Consider the following 20,246-nt stretch of genomic DNA (forward strand, 5'->3'; position numbering starts at 1 on the left):
GATTAATAAAGGAAGATCAAATGGCTTCATTTACTACAAAATGCTTCATGTTCAATATGAATGAAGGAGCTTAAAAAAAAACATCAATCAAAAAATAAAAAAGTATTCTATGTAAGACATTCACACACTGAAAAATCGAAACCCCCAAATGTGGCCACAAAATTTGTGATCGATTAATTTGTAGAGATCATAAGCAAGAAAAATTTGTGATCAATTAATAAAGGAAGATCAAATGGCTTCATTTACTGTAAAATGCTTCATGTTCAATATGGATGAAGGAGCTTCAAAAAAAAAAGCAGCAATAAAAAAAAAAAAAGTGCTCTGTGTAAGACATTCAATGTCTATAAAACTGAAACCCCCAAAAGTTGTTCGTATGTCACATAATTTTTTTCCATATTTGGCATTTCATATCATTTACTACAAAAAGAAAAAAAAAGTGCTATGTGTAAGACATTCAATGTCTGTAAAACCGAAACCCCCAAAAGTTGGCATTTCATATCCACGATTTCTTGCGGATAATGAAAGCATCAAAATCCACTGAGACAATAGATGCAGACAAGAAATGGCGAAAAGTTTGGGAAAATATCAAAATCCACCGAGACAATGGCATTTCATTAACTCTGCAAAAAAAAAAACGAGGATGAAGCAATAAGATTTTCCATACCTAAAATGGGGGAAATTCCATAGATCTCAGTTATTGCGTGTTTGTGCTGCAAAGTGCGCTTGATTTTACAGTTTCATCCGCTGCCCGATTGCTCATCTCCAGTAGAGAGAGAGAGAGGGATTTTTATGTTTCTCGAACCCACATTTCAGTGTTTCAGCCAATGATTTGAGAGACAGAGGGAGCGCAATAGAGTGAGTGACGGTTTCGGCTTCAGAAAGAGAGAGGGGAGTATCATAACAGGGGGAGAGATGGTTGCTTAGAGAGAGAGAGAGAGGGAGCGCGATAGAGTGAGAGAAGCAGTGGCTTTGAATTTTAGACCCATCGATTTTAAGCCGTCCGATTAGATGGGAAAAATCTTACCCATTGGTGCACGAGACCCAAATACACGACATTGCGCTTTCAATCTTTTCCCATATATATATATATATATATATATATATATATATATATATATAAAGTCTTCTCAGTGGCTATGAGCGAAAATGATAATGACCAGTGATTTCGCCTATCCTCATCATCATCCAAAGTTCATCACACGGTCACGATTGTCAGGCAGTATTTCATTTTTTATTTTTTTCTACAAATCGGAATGATCTGAATTTGGAGTGTGTATACATCTTAGTGAGACGCACCTAATAAAAATAAAATGAAAATAATTCACGAAAAAACATTGATCAAAATACTTCTAAAGCATTTCGGGGGTATTTTGGTCAATTTATTTCATGTAAAATATTTTTTTGATATTTTTTGTAGATTTGCCTATTTTTTATGAACACATGTTCTAAATTTTAGATCATTCTAATTTGTAAAAAAAAAAAATGAAAAATGAATCACTAACGGAAAATCGTGACCGTGCGATGAACTTTGGATGGTGATGAGGGTAGGCAAAATCACTATTCATTTTCACCTATAGGCATTTTGTAGTATCTTCCATATATATATATATATATATATATATATATATATATATATATATATATATATATATATATATATATATATATATATATATATATATATATATCTATATAGGAAAAGTATTCACAATGCTTATAGGAAAAAATGAACAACGATTTCGCCAACCCTCATCACCATCCAAAGTTCATCGCATGGTCACGTTTATCCGGTAGTGTTTTATTTTTTATTTATTTTTCTACAAATCAGAATGATCTGAAATTTGGAGCGTGTATATATCTTAGTGATATGCACCTAATTAAAATATATTAAAAATAATTAACGGAAAAAAAATACCCTTGAAACGTTTCGATGGTATTTTGCTCAATTGTTTTTATGTAATATATTTTTTTGATATATTTCATAAATTTGCCTATTTTTTATGAACAGACGCTCTAAATTTCAGGTCATTCCAATTTGTAAAAAAAAAAATGAAAAATGAAAAAATGAAATACTAACGAAAAATCGTAATTGTGCGATGAACTTTGGACAGTGATCAGGGGAGGCGAAATCATTGTTCATTTTGCCTATCGGTGTATATATATATATATATATATATATATATAGGAAAAGATCATGTCAACCCACGGGTTGATAGCTACAGTGTCAGTCAATGGTCTAGATAGAATATGGGCCTCGTATTTGAATTTTCATTATTTTTTTTGCAAATCCAAATCACTTAAAATTTTGAGCGTCTATTCTTAAAAAATAGTAGAATCTAATAAAAATGTTAGAAAATAATTCGAAAAATATAAATTGAGCAAAATACCCTATAAAAATATCAATGTATAATTTTTTTAATTTTGTTTTATATTTTTATTAGGTACGCCTTGATGAGTAGAATGTCCGCCTAAAGTTTCAAGTGATTTAGATTTGTAAAAAAAAAAATTGAAAATTCAAATACGAAATAAGGTCATGACCATCAGATCAGCCCAGATTCAATATAGGTATATATAGAGGGAATGGATGCTATCAACTTACGGGCTGACTGCTACAGTATCAGCCAATGGCCCAGATAGAATTTGGGCCGATCTGACGGCCACGACCTCATTTTCTATTCGAATTTTCAATTTTTGCATACAAATCCAAATCAATCAAAATTTTAGTTGTTTATTATTTTCATCAAGTCGCAGCTAATAAAAATATTTTAAAAATAATTTGTAAAACATAAGTTGACTAAAATACCCCTGAAATATTTTGGGGGTAGTTTGATCAATTTTGTTTTTATGTATTATTGTTTTTCTATTTCTATTAGATTATCATATTCAAATAATAGACTCACAAAAACTCAAGTGATTTAGATTTGTAGAAAAGAAAAAAAGAAATTAAAATATGAAATGACGTTTTAAGCATGGACTCGAGCCCAGATTCAATCTGGGTCATTGGCTGACACTGTAGTTGTTAGCCCGTGAGCTGATAGGTATATATATATATATATATATATATATATATATATATATAAACTTACAATAGCTGGGCAGCTATAACGGATAGTAATATAGGTGGAATTCCAACCGTCGGATCTTCATCATATGGTTCATAATGCATATCACTATATGAATTTTAATATATTTTTTAGAAATTGGATCATAATGAAATTTTAGATATGTATACTAAAAAATAGGGCGCACAATTAAAAAATATATAAAAATATTTTTAAAAATATAAAATAACCGAAATTCCCCTTAAAATCAATGGGTGTAATTTTGTCATTTTAAATTATTGAAAATAATGTTTTTATATTTTTATATGATGCACATTGGTGTTAGGTATATACACCCAAAATTTCATCTTAATTAGATTTATAAAAAAAGTTAAAATTCATACAGTGATATGTATTATGAACCACATGATGAAGATTTGACGGTTGGGAATCCACCTATATATATATATATATATATATATATATATATATATATATATATATATATATATATATATATATATATATATATATATATATATATATATATATATATATATGTGTGTGTGTGTGTGTGTGTGTGTGTGTGTGTGTGTGTGTGTGTGTGTGTGTGTGTGTGTGGGTGCGGTTTGTATAGAGTTTAGACCTTCAAATAATATCGAAAAATATGGTTTTAATACTGAAAAGTTTTATGAGAGGCTTAAATTATATTTTCATCTGTAGTTATAAATTTAAAGTTCCTCCAATTGATGCCAGTCCCCTAATTCTCTCCTCCAAGCCATTGTTAAAAAAATCGAGTGGTCTAACCGCTAACCACCTGATTATATTGAAATCGGCCAGTAGCCGGTTCTGGTTTTGAGTAGTTTGGATAATCGATCGGTATTTAAAAAAAAGAAAATTTAAAAACTGTATACAAATATTCAAAAATAAAAAATTTGGTATGAAATATATTTTTTAATATTCTTTACATTAGGGTAAAGATTAAAAATTATTTTTGTCATTAATACTCACTTTAATTAAAAAATTGATTAGTTAAAATCTATTTTTTTCATTAATTTTCAACTTCATTTGAATGTGTTTTGTTTTAATTATTCTTTATATACTTTTCATATTTTAGTAGATTTTTTTTTATTTTTTCAACATTTTTTTCACCGTTCGGGACTTGTCGAGTTAAAACAGTTGAATAAGCCAATTTACCAATTAAACCCGTTAAACCACTTCCAAACCCATGTTTAGTTAACCATTCCGGTTCGATTTTACTCAAAGCCCTCGCACGGGATCCTCCTCTCCAAACACGATGGGTAAATTTGCAACGTCTGGTTTCTCTCTCGTATTGAACAGCTAAGTTCAATATCCTGGCTTTTCTCTAGCCTTTGAGTCTCTCTCGTCTAAAGTCATATCCTGGCTTTTCTCTAGCCTTTGGGTCTCTCTCGTCTAAAGTGACAGACACAGTTTAACTCTCTTTCTCCCAACACATGATTAGGGTGGAAATGGGCTGGGGGGCCAGCCTGGTCCAGTCAACTTGACCTTAAAAAACTAGGGTTTGGGTTATGAAATATGGCATGAGGGTTGGGTAACCACGACCAGAATGTAGGGGTGTATTGGGACAAATGCTCACCTGGTTCAACCCGGCCCGATACTTCTTTTTTTATTTTTTTTTATTTTTTAATTGGCCATGTCATGATAAGGCCAGGGTCTTTTAGCTTGATTGGCCAGGTTTTTTTGGCCTGATTAGAGCTGGGCCAAGCTTGGGCCAGGCCCTTTTGGCCGCATTACAGCCAAGTGAGGCTTGTTCCGGCCCTAAAGGGATTAGGACCAGGGACAACCAAATCCAGGCTCTGGCCATTGGCAGCCCTATGAACGAGTCTCCCTCTCTTTTTAACAGACTCACCGGCCTGCAAAACAAACATAAAAACCACAACTCTTTTTTATTTTTTGGGTAATTCAATTGGGGTAGGTTATTTTGAAGTAATTTAGGAGTTGGTTTTTTTTTTTTTTATTAAGGTGATGACTAGCTCTTATTTTGAAGTAATTTAAGATGTTTTTATTTATTTTTATTTTTTTTAAGATATTACGTAAATTAAGTATGTGAGAATGAAAACCAAAATATGATGCCTTGCCGAATACGACGACTAAGATGTGGGGCTCAAACACCACGACTTTACTTCCGCCTTGATTTTATTGTTGTAGCCTTTTTCTTAGTAGTTGTAAGTTTGGCATGGCCGTAGGTTTTCTACACTAAAACGACAAAGCATCACCTTCACACAAGAAAGTAGAATGAATATAAGCAACACCACACACGTAATCCTAACTAATCAACAAAACCACCTCCCCCATTTTACTGACCCGTCATAATCTTATCCTGTTCAAGTAAGGTGCACCTCATAAATTCTATATTGGAGATTGATTTGACGTTGAAGGCTTTTTTTTATTCAGTGATTATCTTGTCATCGAGGTAAATAGATGTTAATAAAAAAAAAACGAATTTTAAATTTTAAAAATGATACATTTTATAACAAATTAAATAGACCGGCCATTTTCAAGATTTTCAAATGTTTTTTTATTTGTTTTTTATATAATTTTTTAAATTTTAAATTTTAAATTTTATAATTAAAGATGAAAAAAAATTCTGGAGCTATAGTAAGGTTTACAATAAAACATGTCTAAGTAAATTTTACACGGCTGCCTTATTTAACAACTTTGTACAAACGTCACCGTATTTTGATCGTTTAATGTCGTAACCTTTATCTCTCCCAAACAAAAGCCTTACACCATGAATGAAGAAACCACCACCGAAAGCAACACCACCATGACCACCCCAAAGAAAAAAACCAACCGCTTACTCCTCCTCCTCACTGTCCTCCTCCTCGTGGCCGGAGGCACCGGCGCCCCCCTCGTCTCCCGCCTCTACTTCATACACGGCGGCCAACGCAAGTGGCTCACTGCCTGGATCCAGACAGCTGCTTTCCCCATCCTGTTAATCCCTCTTTCTCTCTCCAAATTTTCCACCAGAAAAGCCTCAAAATCTGAAAGAAGACAGCCCCATCTTACCTTTCCCTTGGCCCTTCAAAGCGCGGCCATAGGCCTGCTCTTCGGCCTTGGCGGCTACATGTACGCTTTCGGCCTCTCTTACCTCCCCATTTCAACCTCCTCTCTCCTGGTTTCAACTCAGCTCGGCTTCACCGCCTTCTTTGCATTCTTGATTGTTGGCCAAAGGTTAACTACCTATACAATAAATGCTGTGGTTTTGTTGAGCTTGGGTTCGGTCTTGTTGGCGCTGAGGGCGAGTGGTGATAAGCCTAAGGGCGTGACGGGTGCCCAATATGGGTTAGGGTTTGTGCTCACACTCGGTGCTGCTGCTCTTCTTGGTTTGGTTTTTCCTTTGATTGAGTTGGTGTATGTGAAGTCTAAGCACATTGTGACGTTTGGGTTGGCGATGGAGATGCTTCTTCTTCTTTCGGTTGTCGCCACGGGGTTCTGCACAATGGGGATGCTCATTAACAAGGACTTTCAGGTACGCTTCCCCTACAGCGGTTCATTTTCAATGGACAGATTATCCCCAATCACAATGTGGGGTCTCTGTATTAATTTTATTTTTAATTTTTTTTGTACAAAATATTTCCGACACCAAATTTTGGGCACTCCTCTCTTAAACTCGCACTAGTAAAAACGGTAAAAAATATTACCTCTAAAATAAAATGACCAAAATACCTTTAATAGCTTCAAGAGGTATTTTAGTCATTTTATTTTATCAAAAGTTATTTTTAATAATTTTTTTAGATGTACCCCATTGAAGATAGAACCTACCAAATTTCATGTTCATACAATTTCTAAAAAAAATAAAAATAAAATACTCTTAAGCATCGGATTTAAGATTAAATGGTAAGTAGCTTGTTCTAAATTAGATGTTTGGATTGGGGGAGTATATATCTTCTATGTTGTAGGAGAAGTATAGAAACATTTTCCTTCAATTAATATTCCTTTGCTGGGTACAGTTGGATTGGACTGATTCTCGAACTGGCTCAACGACAAATCCACTTAAAACCGGGCGGTTTGACAGATCAGGCCTTTGACAGTATTTACAAATGCCTATAAGTTAACTGTTACAGCATTTTCACCTATGGCCTATCACCATCCAAAGTTTATCACATCATATTTTTTAAAAAATTTGGAGTGTATATATATCTTAACAACTTCCATTAAAATAAAATATCAAAAAAATTATCAAAAAGTAAAATGTCAAAAATACCCTTGAAAATTCAGTGGGGTATTTTGGTTGTTCTATCATCCAAAATATAAAATTCAGACGGGTATTTAGGTCATTTTTTCATCAAAATTTTTTTTATATTTCATTCAGGTGGGCCTAACTAAGTCACACACATCCACAAAATTTCTAGTTAATGCGATTTGAAAAAAGACTATTAAAATTCTAAAGTTATCATACAATCGTGATCATGTAATGGACTATGAACAACGATGGGCTATAGGTGAAGTACAGTAGAACTTCACCTACAGGCACTTATCCCCCCCTCCCCACACATACACACACACACACACACACACACACACACACACACACACATATATATATATATATATATATATATATGAAAAATGTTGGCGTGGGCCTACTAGTCTACAGTTACATATAAGTACAACAACCCAGATTCGATCTTGTTTGATCTATTGATCACGATTGTATTTTGTATTTTAATTCTAATTTTTTTTTTATAAATCCAAATCACTTGAAATTTTGGACATGTATTCTTTAAAAATAGAATAATCCAATAAAAATATCAAAAAATTATTTCGTGAAAAATAAATTGATCAAAATATCCCTTGAAACTTTTCATCGTATTTTGGTCAATTTATATTTTACGAATTATTTTTTTTAATATTTTTATTAGGTGGGCCTTGATGAGAAGAATAGATGTCTAAAATTTCATGTGATTTGAATTCGTATTAAAAAATTAAAATTACAATACGAAATAAATTCATATTCATCAGATCGACCCAAATTGAATCTGAGCCAATGGGATAATTTGTAGCTATTGGCTAGTGGGCATATGCCAATATTTTTCTATATATATATATATATATATATATATATATATATATATATATATATATATATATATATATATATATATATATATATATATATCAGTACCTATAGGCGATTTTGGACAGTGTTTTACCCCGCCACAGACCTAGCATGTCCTTGGTGATTTATTAAACGGAGCCAAAATGGACAGCATCATGTCCATGGCAGTTTCATGTGCTTTTTCGATTGTCACAAACATGCTATGCCCGTGACGGTACCGCCACAACATGCTACATCCGTGGCGTTGTTTAATCATTGTTGCTCGAAACAAATAGACGGCGATGTGCCTAGAGGTGAAATCACTGTAGCATTTCGCCTATAGGCGTTGCATAGTGGCTTTTCTATATATATATATATATATATCAAAATTTGTCTAAATTTTAAAAATTCAATAAAACAAATGTTTAGGTAAAACCATTGACAATTTTGTCAAAAATAGAAGAATCTTTTTAAAATGTCATAGAAAATTCCAACATCTGCAAAAATTAAATATTGGAGCATTTAAAATTAACTAAATTACATGATTATAATGCAAAACTTAATATAACCCATGACATAATTATTTGTAAAGTTGAAGTGCGTAACGAAGAAGAACCAGTTGCGCCTTTATCCCCATTAAAGACAGCTAAGACAAGTGGTTCCTGAAAGAAATTTTTTAAATAAAAAGAAAAATACAGCTAAATAGGAATGCATGCCAAAATGATAGGCAAGAAAAAATTTCCCTTCAACAATTTAGGGTGACGATGTTTGCCAAAATCTTGAGATCTTTTGATTAAAGATTTTGAATTTAAAATATCATGTACAATCAAAATGCAAAAGATAAAAGAAAAGGAAAAACTCAGTCAAAAAATAGCAAGTGGGGGATAAGATCGGGCAGGTTCATCCAAGAGAACAAACAAAAACTTCAATCAATCAACAACCAGTCGTAAGAAATATGGGTTCAATGGATGTTGGACCAATGTTCAAAAAGTCGGCGATTCGATTAAGAATCGATCTGGATCAAATATTGGCTAGACCGTTCTGAATCCAACCACAAAACGGTTCCGACCGTCACTCATTTATTTCTAAAGTCGTGAGGACATTTTTATCAATTTTTTAAATCAGAAGGGCAATTTTGTAATTTCTTTAAAAATTGGGGCAACTGTGGTGGACAAGTCCTACATGCTCTGCTTCTTGGGCCAAGTGCCCCTATCTCACAAGTGCTTCTTGTCCTATGTGCCCCTATCTCATGCTTCTTGGGCCACCTGCCCCTATCTCACAAGTGCTTCTTGTCCTATATCACCAGTGCTTCTTGTCCTACGTGCCCTGCTGCTTGGGCCACATACCCCTATCCCTATCTCACAAGTGCTTATTGTCCTATCTCACAAGTGCTTCTTGTCCTATGTGCCCCTATCTCGTGCTTCTTGGGCCATATGCTCCTATCTTACAAGTTCCTATCTCACAAGTGCTTCTTGTCCTATATGCCCTGCTGCTTGGGCTACATACCCCTATCCCAGTTGTACATGCCCTGCTTCTTGGGCCACATGCCCCTATCTCACTAGTGCTTCTTGTCCTACATGCCCTGCTGCTTGGGCCACATACCCCTATCCCACAAGTGGGACAAGTCCTACATGCCCTGCTTCTTAGGCCACGTGCCCCTATCTCACAAGTGCTTCTTGTCCTACATGCCCTATTGCTTGGGCCACATACCCCTATCCCACAAGTGGGACAAGTCTTACATGCCCAGCTTCTTGGGCCATGTGCCACTATCCACAAGTGCTTCTTGTCATACATGCCCAGTTGCTAGGGCCACATACCCCAATCCCACAAGTGCTTCTTGTCCTACATGCCCCTGCTTGGGCCAAGTGCCCCTATTGTCATTCACGGTCTCCAAGAACATGAGCCCTTATCAACCATTCATGCTTTTCAAGGGTGCACATGATAGCGCTAATGAGGAGGTTGTTATACATGTCAAACTTATTCTACATGTTCGATGTGTGACATTTTGTCCCATTCATCTTGTCATTAGACCCTATGGAAGCTGTGAGCATTAGCTCTTTCTCTTTCTCTCACACACATATATCAATGCCTATTGTTAGATATATTTTTTAACCAAGAAAAAAATGGCAAAATTATATTAATTTCTTTTATAACATGGTGGTCTTTTACAAGAATTTAGGAATATTAATTTAAAGAGGAGGAAAATTATTTTAAATAATAATGGGTTGATATAGCCCACCACCCCTATCATTCACCAAAAAGATTTAAATTTACTATCCAAAAAAAAGAAAAGACTAATAGTATTAGGCTATTAGCTAAATGTGATAAAAAAAATTTGTAATAACTGGTAGGATATTAAAAAAAACAAAAAATAATACTAATACTGGTTTATTGAACATTAAAATAAAAAACTAGTTTATGGAATATTTTAATAGAGAAAAATAATACTAGCTCATACCACTTTAGAATTTATTTCAAGTTGCTTTATCAATTATCTCATATTGTAAAGGTGAATTTCTTTATTTATTTTATTAATTTTATTAAAATATGATTGTAAATTTATGTTAATAAATTCTATATTTCTATCAACACTAATTATTATATATTAGATTTATTTATTTGTGAGGGTCATACCCTTATTTTTTAAATCACATTTATTATAATATTATAATTAATAATTATACTAATTACAATGATAATCAAATATTATATTTGATTTATTAATTTATTTACATTGAAATTATGCAATGTATTATTTTTTGTTACAGTCGTAAGGTAGATTTTTAATTAGATGATATTATAAGACAATTTTCAAATTTATTCTTATTTTTATAGTAACATGATGATAGAATAATAAAATACAAACCAATAATTCTAATTTCAATATATAATATTGTATTTAGTTAGGTTTTAATAAATGTTTAATAAGAATCTTCATACAGGGGAAGAACATCTCAATATTCACATATTGATGCAAAAAAATAAAAGTTATTAATGTAGTACTATCATTTCTTATTGGATTTTTAAAAAACAACATTTATAATGATTTTAATTATTTTTTTTAATTTGTTTTATGGCCGAATTTGACCAATTCGACCGATTCCCAATCGGAAACACCTATTCACCGATCCAGATGGGTGTTTGATACTTGATCCAGGGCACCAATCCGTTTTTTAAACTATTGTGTTGGACTAGACACAAATCTGGTAACCGGTTTTGCCAATCTGATAGCGAGTTAGGTCGGATCTTCGTAGCTTTGGTTTGTATAGGGTGTCAACGTTAAACAAGCAAAGTATGCACCTCTAATTTTGCTAAAAACTGGCATAGAGATCTATAAATACTTACAATTTAAAAAATAGATGGTTTAAATAATATGTTGCAAAATATACTATTTTTAACATTTGAAATCTTGTTTTTTCTATAACCATACAATTTGAGATCAATTATATGTTTCTCAACATGGGAACAACCTGTTCAGATGGGTTTCTTACACATCTTATATAAACTTTCTTTAATTGAAACCTACTTCGTTTTATTTCAAAATAATATAGAGGAAAACTTAGATATAGATTGGAAAATTTTTCCAGCATTACGAAATATCCTATTTTTTTCCAAAAAAATACGTGGCCGTCCTACTTTTTTGCATTTTTTTTTGTAATTTAATCCCCCCATTCTATATTACAAACATCGGATCAGTTTTCTAATCTATTTTATTTTGGTTGTCTTGAACTCAAGGGCGGGTTTAGAGGGCAGATTTGAGTTGGATTGATATTTGAAACATTAGATTCCCTAAAGTTAGACGAGAGTAGAGTTTTTATTGAAAGCCAAAAGCCGGTGCGAACATGGAACAAATGCATTCTGGAAAATGTAGAAGGGCTGGTCCAATATTCGTACTGTCGGACCGGCCTCTACAATTTTTTAGGAGAAATAGGAGGAGTGGGAGCTTGAAATGATAGAGGGAAGGAGAGGGAGCTTGGAAGGATAGTTTTCCCACACGGTTTTGCACTTTTCAGGTTTTTGGGGGCAGTGGTTAAAAGAAAAGGGACAGAATATGAAAAAGTGACCTAGGCAAGGCGAATGAGAAACTAAACGCCATTGCAAAGCAATGTTATCAAATTCGACCGAAGAGGCTTGAGTCTTCGGATTTTAGGTATAACTCGAAACGAAGCGAAGCTTGGTGTTGTTGATTCGGTCTATTTCGGAAAGAAATAGCTATATAAAAGTATTTTTTATTTTTATTTTTATTTTTATTTTTTCTATTATTTGTATATATTTAATATTTCAATATCCAATTTATTTATATTAAATTTTTAGAAAAAAGCTTAAGCCTTCCCTTGAATCTGTCGAAATACCGAATTGTTTCATTTTTCTCACCAAACCGAAAAAGATTCTGAATTGAATCTGACAACATTGGTGCAAAGAGTATAGTTCGAGAGAATATTCAAACAGAGGTGTTTCGTGGTGGAACTTCTATCTAGGGAACATGTAATTTTTCCCTTATTTTATGTATGGATGGGGTTTCTATGAGTCAGTCGACTTATACCATACGTACGTTGCCCTCACTTAAAATTATCTTAAAAATGGATTTTTAATTCAGAATTTTGGAGATTCATGATCTAGGTTAAGATGATTATGAATATGAAAAAATAAATGAAACATTGAATATTTAAAAAGGATTGTATACAATGAGACCATTTACCATTGATACAAGGTGGTTACAATTCCTTACAACTATTTGATGTGAAATTTGATAATTTGGATATGGTACAAAGTTCGAGAAATTTTCTTTTGAAGTTTGATCTTGGTCAATGCAATAATTGTAGCCACCCAATTGCACATCCAATAGTCAAGATTAATGTGACCACCTTGTATCAAAGGCAACTGGTCTCATTCTATACTCTCTTTTTACCTTTTATGCAATGCGGTCACATTAATCTCGACCATTGGATGTAAAGTTGGGTGGCTGCAATCATTCTTTTGACCAAGCTCTCAAACTTCAAAAGAAATTTTCTCAAACTTTATGACACATCCAAGTTATCAAAATTCACATCAAATAGTTGTAAGGAATTGTAATACCTTGTATAAAAGGTAAATGGTCTCATTCTACACTTGACCATATATAAATATGATACTTTTTTATATTTGACATGGAGGTCTCTCGTTATCAGTTTTGTTCCATATTTGGTACTAGTTTTTTTTTTTTAAATTGATTCTGGGCCAGTCTGATGCCCCAGTTATCAAATCATCCCTTTTTTTTGTTTGGGTTGCCCGACGTAGAAAATATCAGACCGCTCTATCGTTCGGGTATGAATTCGGTGATCTAATATTTAAGACACATAAACATCAATTAAAAACCAACATCTCTAAATGCACACAGAAAAAATCATCACACGTGCATGACACAGAGGCATGCATCGTAAACTCATGTATGCATCAATTAAAAACTGAACACAACTGATTGTACATGAATAAGAGCATCACACTATATTGTCCGAAAGCAAGAGCTATACAGGAAACAAAGAATATTGGGCAGTTCAATATTAGTAATATCAGACCAACTTCTTCTTCTTCTTTTTTTCTTTTTTTTTTTTTTTTTAATTTATATATTTAAACAGATGGTTTCGTGTTTAAGACATTGAACTTTTCCATTCAGACCCACCATATGGAAAAATAGGATGGTCCAATAGTGGACCATCTCGAAATAGATCAATCTGATATCGAGGGCATCGAACTGCACTAGAAACAACAAAAATAGAACAAATAAAATAAGAAACTGATGTACTAACATTGGTTTGTGTAATAAAAAAACAGGGGACCTCCAAATAAAGTATCGAAAAATATGGGCCAAACAATAATTGAAGTAAAGTTTCCGATTAATACGTAATTTTTCCTAATAATAATGATTATGATGATGATAATATTGATTTTATATCCTTTTATTGTATTAGTCTTTAGATAAATGTTTTATTAGTACATAACAATGAGCTATTAACCAAGAAAAGAGTTTATAGAAGGTTGCAATCTTAAAATGTAGAATTAAGGTGTACTAAAAATTCCATCATAAAAAGTGGTTTTGAAGTTAGAAAATCCTTGAATTGATCATCTCTACATTGAGATGTACTCTATGAAAAAAAAAAAATTTGAGTACCAAAAATAGTGTAACTTACAATGTATTATTTGAACTGTCCATTTTAAGATTTTAATGTGCTTATAGATCGATTTGAACGATTTTTGTAGTCTAAAATCTTGTAATTAGAGATGAAAATAAATTCTCATGCCATCCTAATAATTTTTTACACCAAAATTATATCTTATGATAAAATTTGAGGGTGCACCTTACAATCAATCTTATGCTAACCACCCCCATTAACTAATAATTGCAACTTGAGAGTTTAAGTACTACTTGCAGGTTATTGCAAGGGAGGCAAAAGAATTTGGATTGGGAGAGTTTAAGTACTACGTGACAGTGGTGGCAAGCGGCATTTTGTGGCAAGTTTCCTTAATCGGAAGTTTCGGTTTCGTCTTGTACACCACCTCTCTCCTCAATGGGATTCTTATGGCAGTGCAGCTGCCTTTGAACAGCGTATTAGCAGTCATCTTTTTCCATGAGAAGTTTAGTGGAGAAAAGGGCTTGGCCCTGGTTTTATGTTTGTGGGGGTTGGCCTCTTACTGCTATGGAGAACACATTCAATCAAAGGAGGAGGAGGTTGTAAGGGATATAGAGATTAACCACTTGTAAGGGCCATAAAATTCTGAAGGGGGATCCTCATTCCTGGTTGGACACCAAACTAATCACACCAATTGTCTGAAGCTAAATTTAGGAAACAGGAATCTGGTGCTGATTTCACCACAACAATTTGAGTCGGTTCACTGATTCCCTGTTCGGCTTGCTGATTTTATGTGAGTCGATCTTGAAACACCAAAAATCAGTTATGAGTTCGAGTTGTGGAAATTTTGTTCCAAGATCTTTTGAATTTCATGGAAAATTTCCTACTTGGTGAAAATGTGAATAAATCCTTTTTACCTGATAAGAATTAGATGAGTTGGATTTAAGATGAGGTTGAGTTAGATTAATGTTTTGAAATCAATTGGTAAACTTGAATTAAGAACTAGGTTGATTATAGCTAATTTGGAATTTTAAATTAAATCAATTGTGAAAAATTAAAATCATTGAAAGTTTTGTTTCAAGGCCTCCTAATGAAATTCTGGTGAAAATTTTGAATGAGAAGAAATTTTGAATTAATCACGATTGCATCATGTTGTTTCTTAGCTCAAAGTTTCCCAGAATCTAACGACAATGATTATGTGAAGGAATTTTGAGCAGGTCGGCAATTGGGAACAGATTTCAGGCATGTTCTCAGGCATTTAGGCATTTTTCAGCCTGGTTTGTTGGGCTAGCGGAGTTTGGACGCCATAGAACTTATGCTGCTCTTTTTAAAATGGGGTTATAAAAATGATTTGAGTGAACGGTTAGGCTTATACAAATTCAGACTAATTTTTTAAAGGCTATTTATAAGAGGAGTTTATCTCAAAAGGATGTGATCGGAAGTAGTTTGAAAAGATATGAGGGCTTATGGCCTCACTGAGGGTATGACTTTAAATAGAGCAAAATGACGAATCAAGATTCGTATAGCCGACCTCAATTAATTGAAAAAAAACTATGATGATGATGATGATGATGATTTCACTAAGCACAAAGTGTCAGGTTTGCATTTAATTTTGATTAGGAGTTCTAATTATATTAGAATTAGATTAGGATATCTACATAGAGTCCATAAATTATTGTTATGTTTGGGTCTTTAGTTCAAATTTTGAGTTATTGTTGAGAAACATTGTTTTCTTGAATTCTTGCGGATTTTACAGAGTCATTGATCCACGATTTGTTAGCTTCCAATTAGTTTCCAACCAATTTATGAGCTATTTTTAGAAAGGGTGTGGTTTTTATAAGGTTGTAACTTTAAACAATCCAATTGAGGCACACCTCCAAATTTCATCATAACATGCAATTTAGTGTAATTTTTTGTAGGATTATCTGAAAATCTAATTTCATATTTAATTATAAAATTTTTAAATTTCAAAAATATTAAAATCAAGTAGATCTATAAACATATGAAAATCTTAAAAATAGACGGTCTAGATAATGTGATTTTATAAATTCCCTAAATGCTTAAAATCAAGTAGTTCTATAAAAATATGAAAATCTTGAAAATGGATAGTCTAGATAATTTGTTTACTAAATTTTAATTAAATAGAGATACAAATAGATATATGGAAAACAAAAAAGATGAGGGTCCCTTGTGGTATCACTAAAGGGGCCGAAAGATGGCAAACGACTACGCTTGAGACTATGCTTTAAAATTTCTATATGAATAAGATTTGTCACTAAAAAATGTTTAAAAATCGCCAATTGCCCCTATTTGGCATTAGAAAGCAAGAAGAATTCAAGATACTAGGGTTATTTTACCCCCATTATTTGATTAAGGCCTCTTTGGTAGCCTAATTGATTGGGCTTCTCAATGCTAAATAGGTATAATTTAGAAACTCTCAACATTTTCTTTAAGGCGTACTTTGTTGATAAAAAATCGAAACACATGCTCTGTAATTAGTACTCTTTTGAGTCCTATAGTGATGTTGTAAAGGGTTTCAACCCCGTTTTTGATATTTTTGATAGATATATTAATTTACACATAGAACATGTATTAAAAGATTTGTCTTATTTCATTCAGTTGGTTGTATGAGTTAAAACTAACTAGTTTAAACTTACCGCAAAAAAAATTTAATTAGTTTGATTAGCTTAAATAGGTCAAATATCAATTTAAATTTAATTTTTTATTGAACCAAACTCGCCAAAACACCGATAAACAATCTCACCAATTGGATCCTAGGGATCCGGCAAGGCTCACGCAACATCATGACCGTCTACACGGAAGCTCACTTATGTGGTTAAGGATTGGGGTAGCAAGGGTTGGTGAGGTGTGCCCATCGCTTCTTTTCAAAAAAGCTGGTAGCTGCCTCTACCACCTACCATCAACTTCTTGTCTTGTTATATGATAAAGGATCGGGTTTCCATGCAGCCAAGCTTACATACGTAGAAATGTGGCCCTTTTAATAAGTTTATTTTTAAGACTTAATTTTTTAGTACATGTAATTTCTAATATGGAAATCATGAATGTGAAAAAATAAATAAATTTTAAAAATTAGAAATAACAATTCAAATAAAAAAACATTTGGACTGTTAGTTTCTATTATTTTTAGATGGAACACCTATTTGCATCCATCTTTAAGATGGATGCTTTACATTTTCTAGACAGTATATGTAGAAATGCGGTTCAGCTAACAAAAAACAATTTTCCATAAATAATACGACCACCTTGCATGAAACAATTTGCCATACATAATGCGAATGTTTGTTCGGACATAATTTTATTGGGTATATTCCCTAGCAGGGCTTAGGATACGATGAACCATATGATTTACTAATGATGATTTCCATTTACTTTACGATGAAAATATTAGTGCTCATTTTTTTGGGTAGATTAGTGAGAATACATGCCTTAACTATTTTTTTTGAGAAATAGTTAGTGGTTTTCAAATGCGAAAGTGAGAATAAAAACCTAAACAGTATTTGAGACTCCAATGGTGCTGCTACCATGACCTCAACACCATTCCCAAAAGACTCTTAATAACAAAAGATTAGTGCTCTTTGCACGAATACATTTACGAACGATACTCTTCATTCACCTCTTTTCAGATTTTAGTTCATGAAAGGAAGATTTAGACAAAGAAATTGCAACTCTTGAGTAACACCAAAAATTGATAACCCCATTGTGACCAAAAACATTTTGCTCGTCGTAAGGTACCACTGTTATAGACATTTTGCTCGTCGTAAGGTACCACTGTTATAGAAAAGAAAGGAAAATTTATGTACGGACAGCCGTCTCCTTTTAATGCGTTTATTATGGTATGGGTTTTATAAAAATTATGCGGAGGCCATTTCTATAAGGACCTTTTTTTTTATTTTTTTTATTTTTATTTTTATTTTTTATTACCTACCTATTTGATATGTAAATACTGGACTAGTAGAAAATCATGTAAGTTTTTTACCATTTCTCCTAGTAGGGCTTGTCCGATATTAGCAACACGAAACAATGCGGTTGTTTGGTGTTGCTAATGCCAAACGGCTCAATGTTTTAATTTGTCCGGTATTAGAAAAACCAGACTTGTTATACGTATTTAGCATCATTTAAATTCCTATTATTTAATTAGTACCAGAGAATTTATGTTTGGTAATTAATTTTATTTGTTTCATAATATATTTTATTTAGTTCTTATTTTATTTATTCTAATTTGTATTTAAATGTAGTTTATTTTTCAATAGATTATGCTTTATATTTTATTTGATTATTTACTTTTCTATTTTAAATTTTCAGCTCCTAAGTTTCTACTATATTAATGAGTTTGGTATTTTCCTAAGTTGATTTGTCCTGCATTAAAAAATACCAATAGCAAGGTTGTACGGTTTTTCTATTGTCAGACTTGCCTTCAATAAGAGGATTGTTTTTATAAGTTGTTGTCGGTTATTAGCAACATTGAGTTTTTATAAGTTGTTGTCGGGTATTAGCAACATTGAGCAACCACGATGTTTGGTATTGTTAATATCAGATAAGCTCCGACTACGATAAATGGCCAAAAACTTGCGGGATTTTCCCATGTTTGATATTGGAAATATCAGATAAGTGGGCAACTTTGGGGAAAAGAAAAAACGGGCCAAAGAATGGAGGTGGTCTACACATAATTTTGCAAAAATGTGACCCATAGTGGAATAAACAAGTTGAAAGTATATCTACACGTAAGTTTTCCTAAAAGAAATGAAATAAAAAAGGAAAGTTCATAACAACACGAAAAGGACTTTTGAAAAGACGTCTTTTATTCCCATGAAGCAAACTACAAGTTTTAGTTACATTGTTAGTTTATTTTTATTGTATTTTTTTTTATTAGATTGAATACTCGGGACCAAATAGCTTTCATATAAAAAAATATCAAAATCACTTTTAATCGTCAAATATGAAATTGAGCCATTAAAGTTGTGCCCTAGAATTTGAATGTTTTGTTTGAAAAGATTTTGGGGAAGGTTAATGGGAGTTGCCCGATCTCACATATAATAGCTAACTTTCTCGGGAAATGATCTTTCTCGGGAAATGATCTTAATTTATACTTCAATAAAAAATAAAAGCTAAGAAAAATAGAAAAAGGTACTGCACACTAGTGGTCCATTGCTCAAAAGGAAACCTAATGTCCATTTCTCTCTACTGTAGAAAAAAAATTATTTAGGAGGAGTTTGTGGACAAATTTTTTAGATTCACGTATTGAATTTCGAGTTATTTGGCACTTAGATCTAATTATCTAAAATTGAGCTGTTTCATTGTAAGACGTAATCCTTTAAGGCTCTCACAGAGTGCATTTGCAATTTTCATTATTTCTGTTTTTTATTTGAAGTTGGTAGCTAAGTGTAAGAGAATGAATCCCAAAATTTGGAGTCCTAAAAATACTTATATATTGAAATTTACAAAGAGTCAATAGATAACTCGTTTGTTGAAAATGTGATGCAAAATGTTGTGATGCAAGATATAGGAGTTCTGGTACGTGTTTTTTTCATCTCTCTCTCTAATGGATTTGTAGGAAGTTAGGAGTTGTGGGTAGTTATGAGTTATCTTAGTGAGTAGTTATCTAATAGGAAGTTATATGTTGTGGAGAGTTATATGAAGAAGTTATATCATATAGTCTGCAACCTGTTTGTGGGTAGTTTGATAACTATTGTAAGGACCTATAAATAAGCACAATGTATCGGATGAATTGCACTTGAATGCACTTGTGTGGCACCTGTGAAAGCGCTTGTGAGGAACTCTTGAGTTTTGTAATTATCTCTTCAAGCTCTTTTGTTACTGCATACTTTTAAAATAAGCCAAGAGTTATATTGAAAAACTAACAATGGTATCAAAATTTTCCAAAACTTCATGGGAAGCGTGAAATATTTTAATACAAAAGAGAAAACGAAAGATTTTTTCTCAAAATTCTTTTAAGGGTAGACAGTCCTTCCACGGTCAAATGTCATTTATAAAAAG

At 32.6% G+C, this 20,246-nt stretch overlaps 1 protein-coding gene across 2 annotated transcripts; it reads left to right on the forward strand.

The window, feature by feature from the left end:
* Window positions 1–5,699: 5,699 nt before the first annotated feature.
* LOC18431070 (purine permease 1) lies at window positions 5,700–15,152 on the forward strand. 2 transcript variants are annotated; one of them, XR_016054600.1, is made up of 3 exons: window positions 5,700–6,555; window positions 12,138–12,274; window positions 14,534–15,152. XR_016054600.1 is itself a non-coding variant. In XM_011623876.3 (2 exons), exons 1-2 carry the CDS (start codon window positions 5,815–5,817, stop codon window positions 14,861–14,863), a joined length of 1,071 nt encoding a protein of 356 aa, XP_011622178.1. In that variant the 5' UTR covers window positions 5,700–5,814; the 3' UTR covers window positions 14,864–15,152. The 2 variants fall into 2 exon arrangements, 1 of the variants encoding a protein (XP_011622178.1); XM_011623876.3 differs by lacking the exon at window positions 12,138–12,274.
* The last annotated feature ends 5,094 nt before the right edge of the window (window positions 15,153–20,246 follow it).

The sequence above is a fragment of the Amborella trichopoda genome, chromosome 4 (genome assembly GCF_054954075.1).
Source record: "Amborella trichopoda isolate Santa Cruz 75 chromosome 4, AtrichopodaSantaCruz75HAP2 v2.0, whole genome shotgun sequence".
NCBI lineage: Eukaryota > Viridiplantae > Streptophyta > Magnoliopsida > Amborellales > Amborellaceae > Amborella > Amborella trichopoda.

Bases quoted from the DNA above. Each gene is read 5' to 3' on its own strand.
- LOC18431070 (XM_011623876.3), top strand. From the start codon at position 5,815: ATGAATGAAGAAACCACCACCGAAAGCAACACCACCATGACCACCCCA. The intron at 6,556-14,533 runs GTACGCTTCCCC...TACTACTTGCAG, and splicing joins TCATTAACAAGGACTTTCAG to GTTATTGCAAGGGAGGCAAA.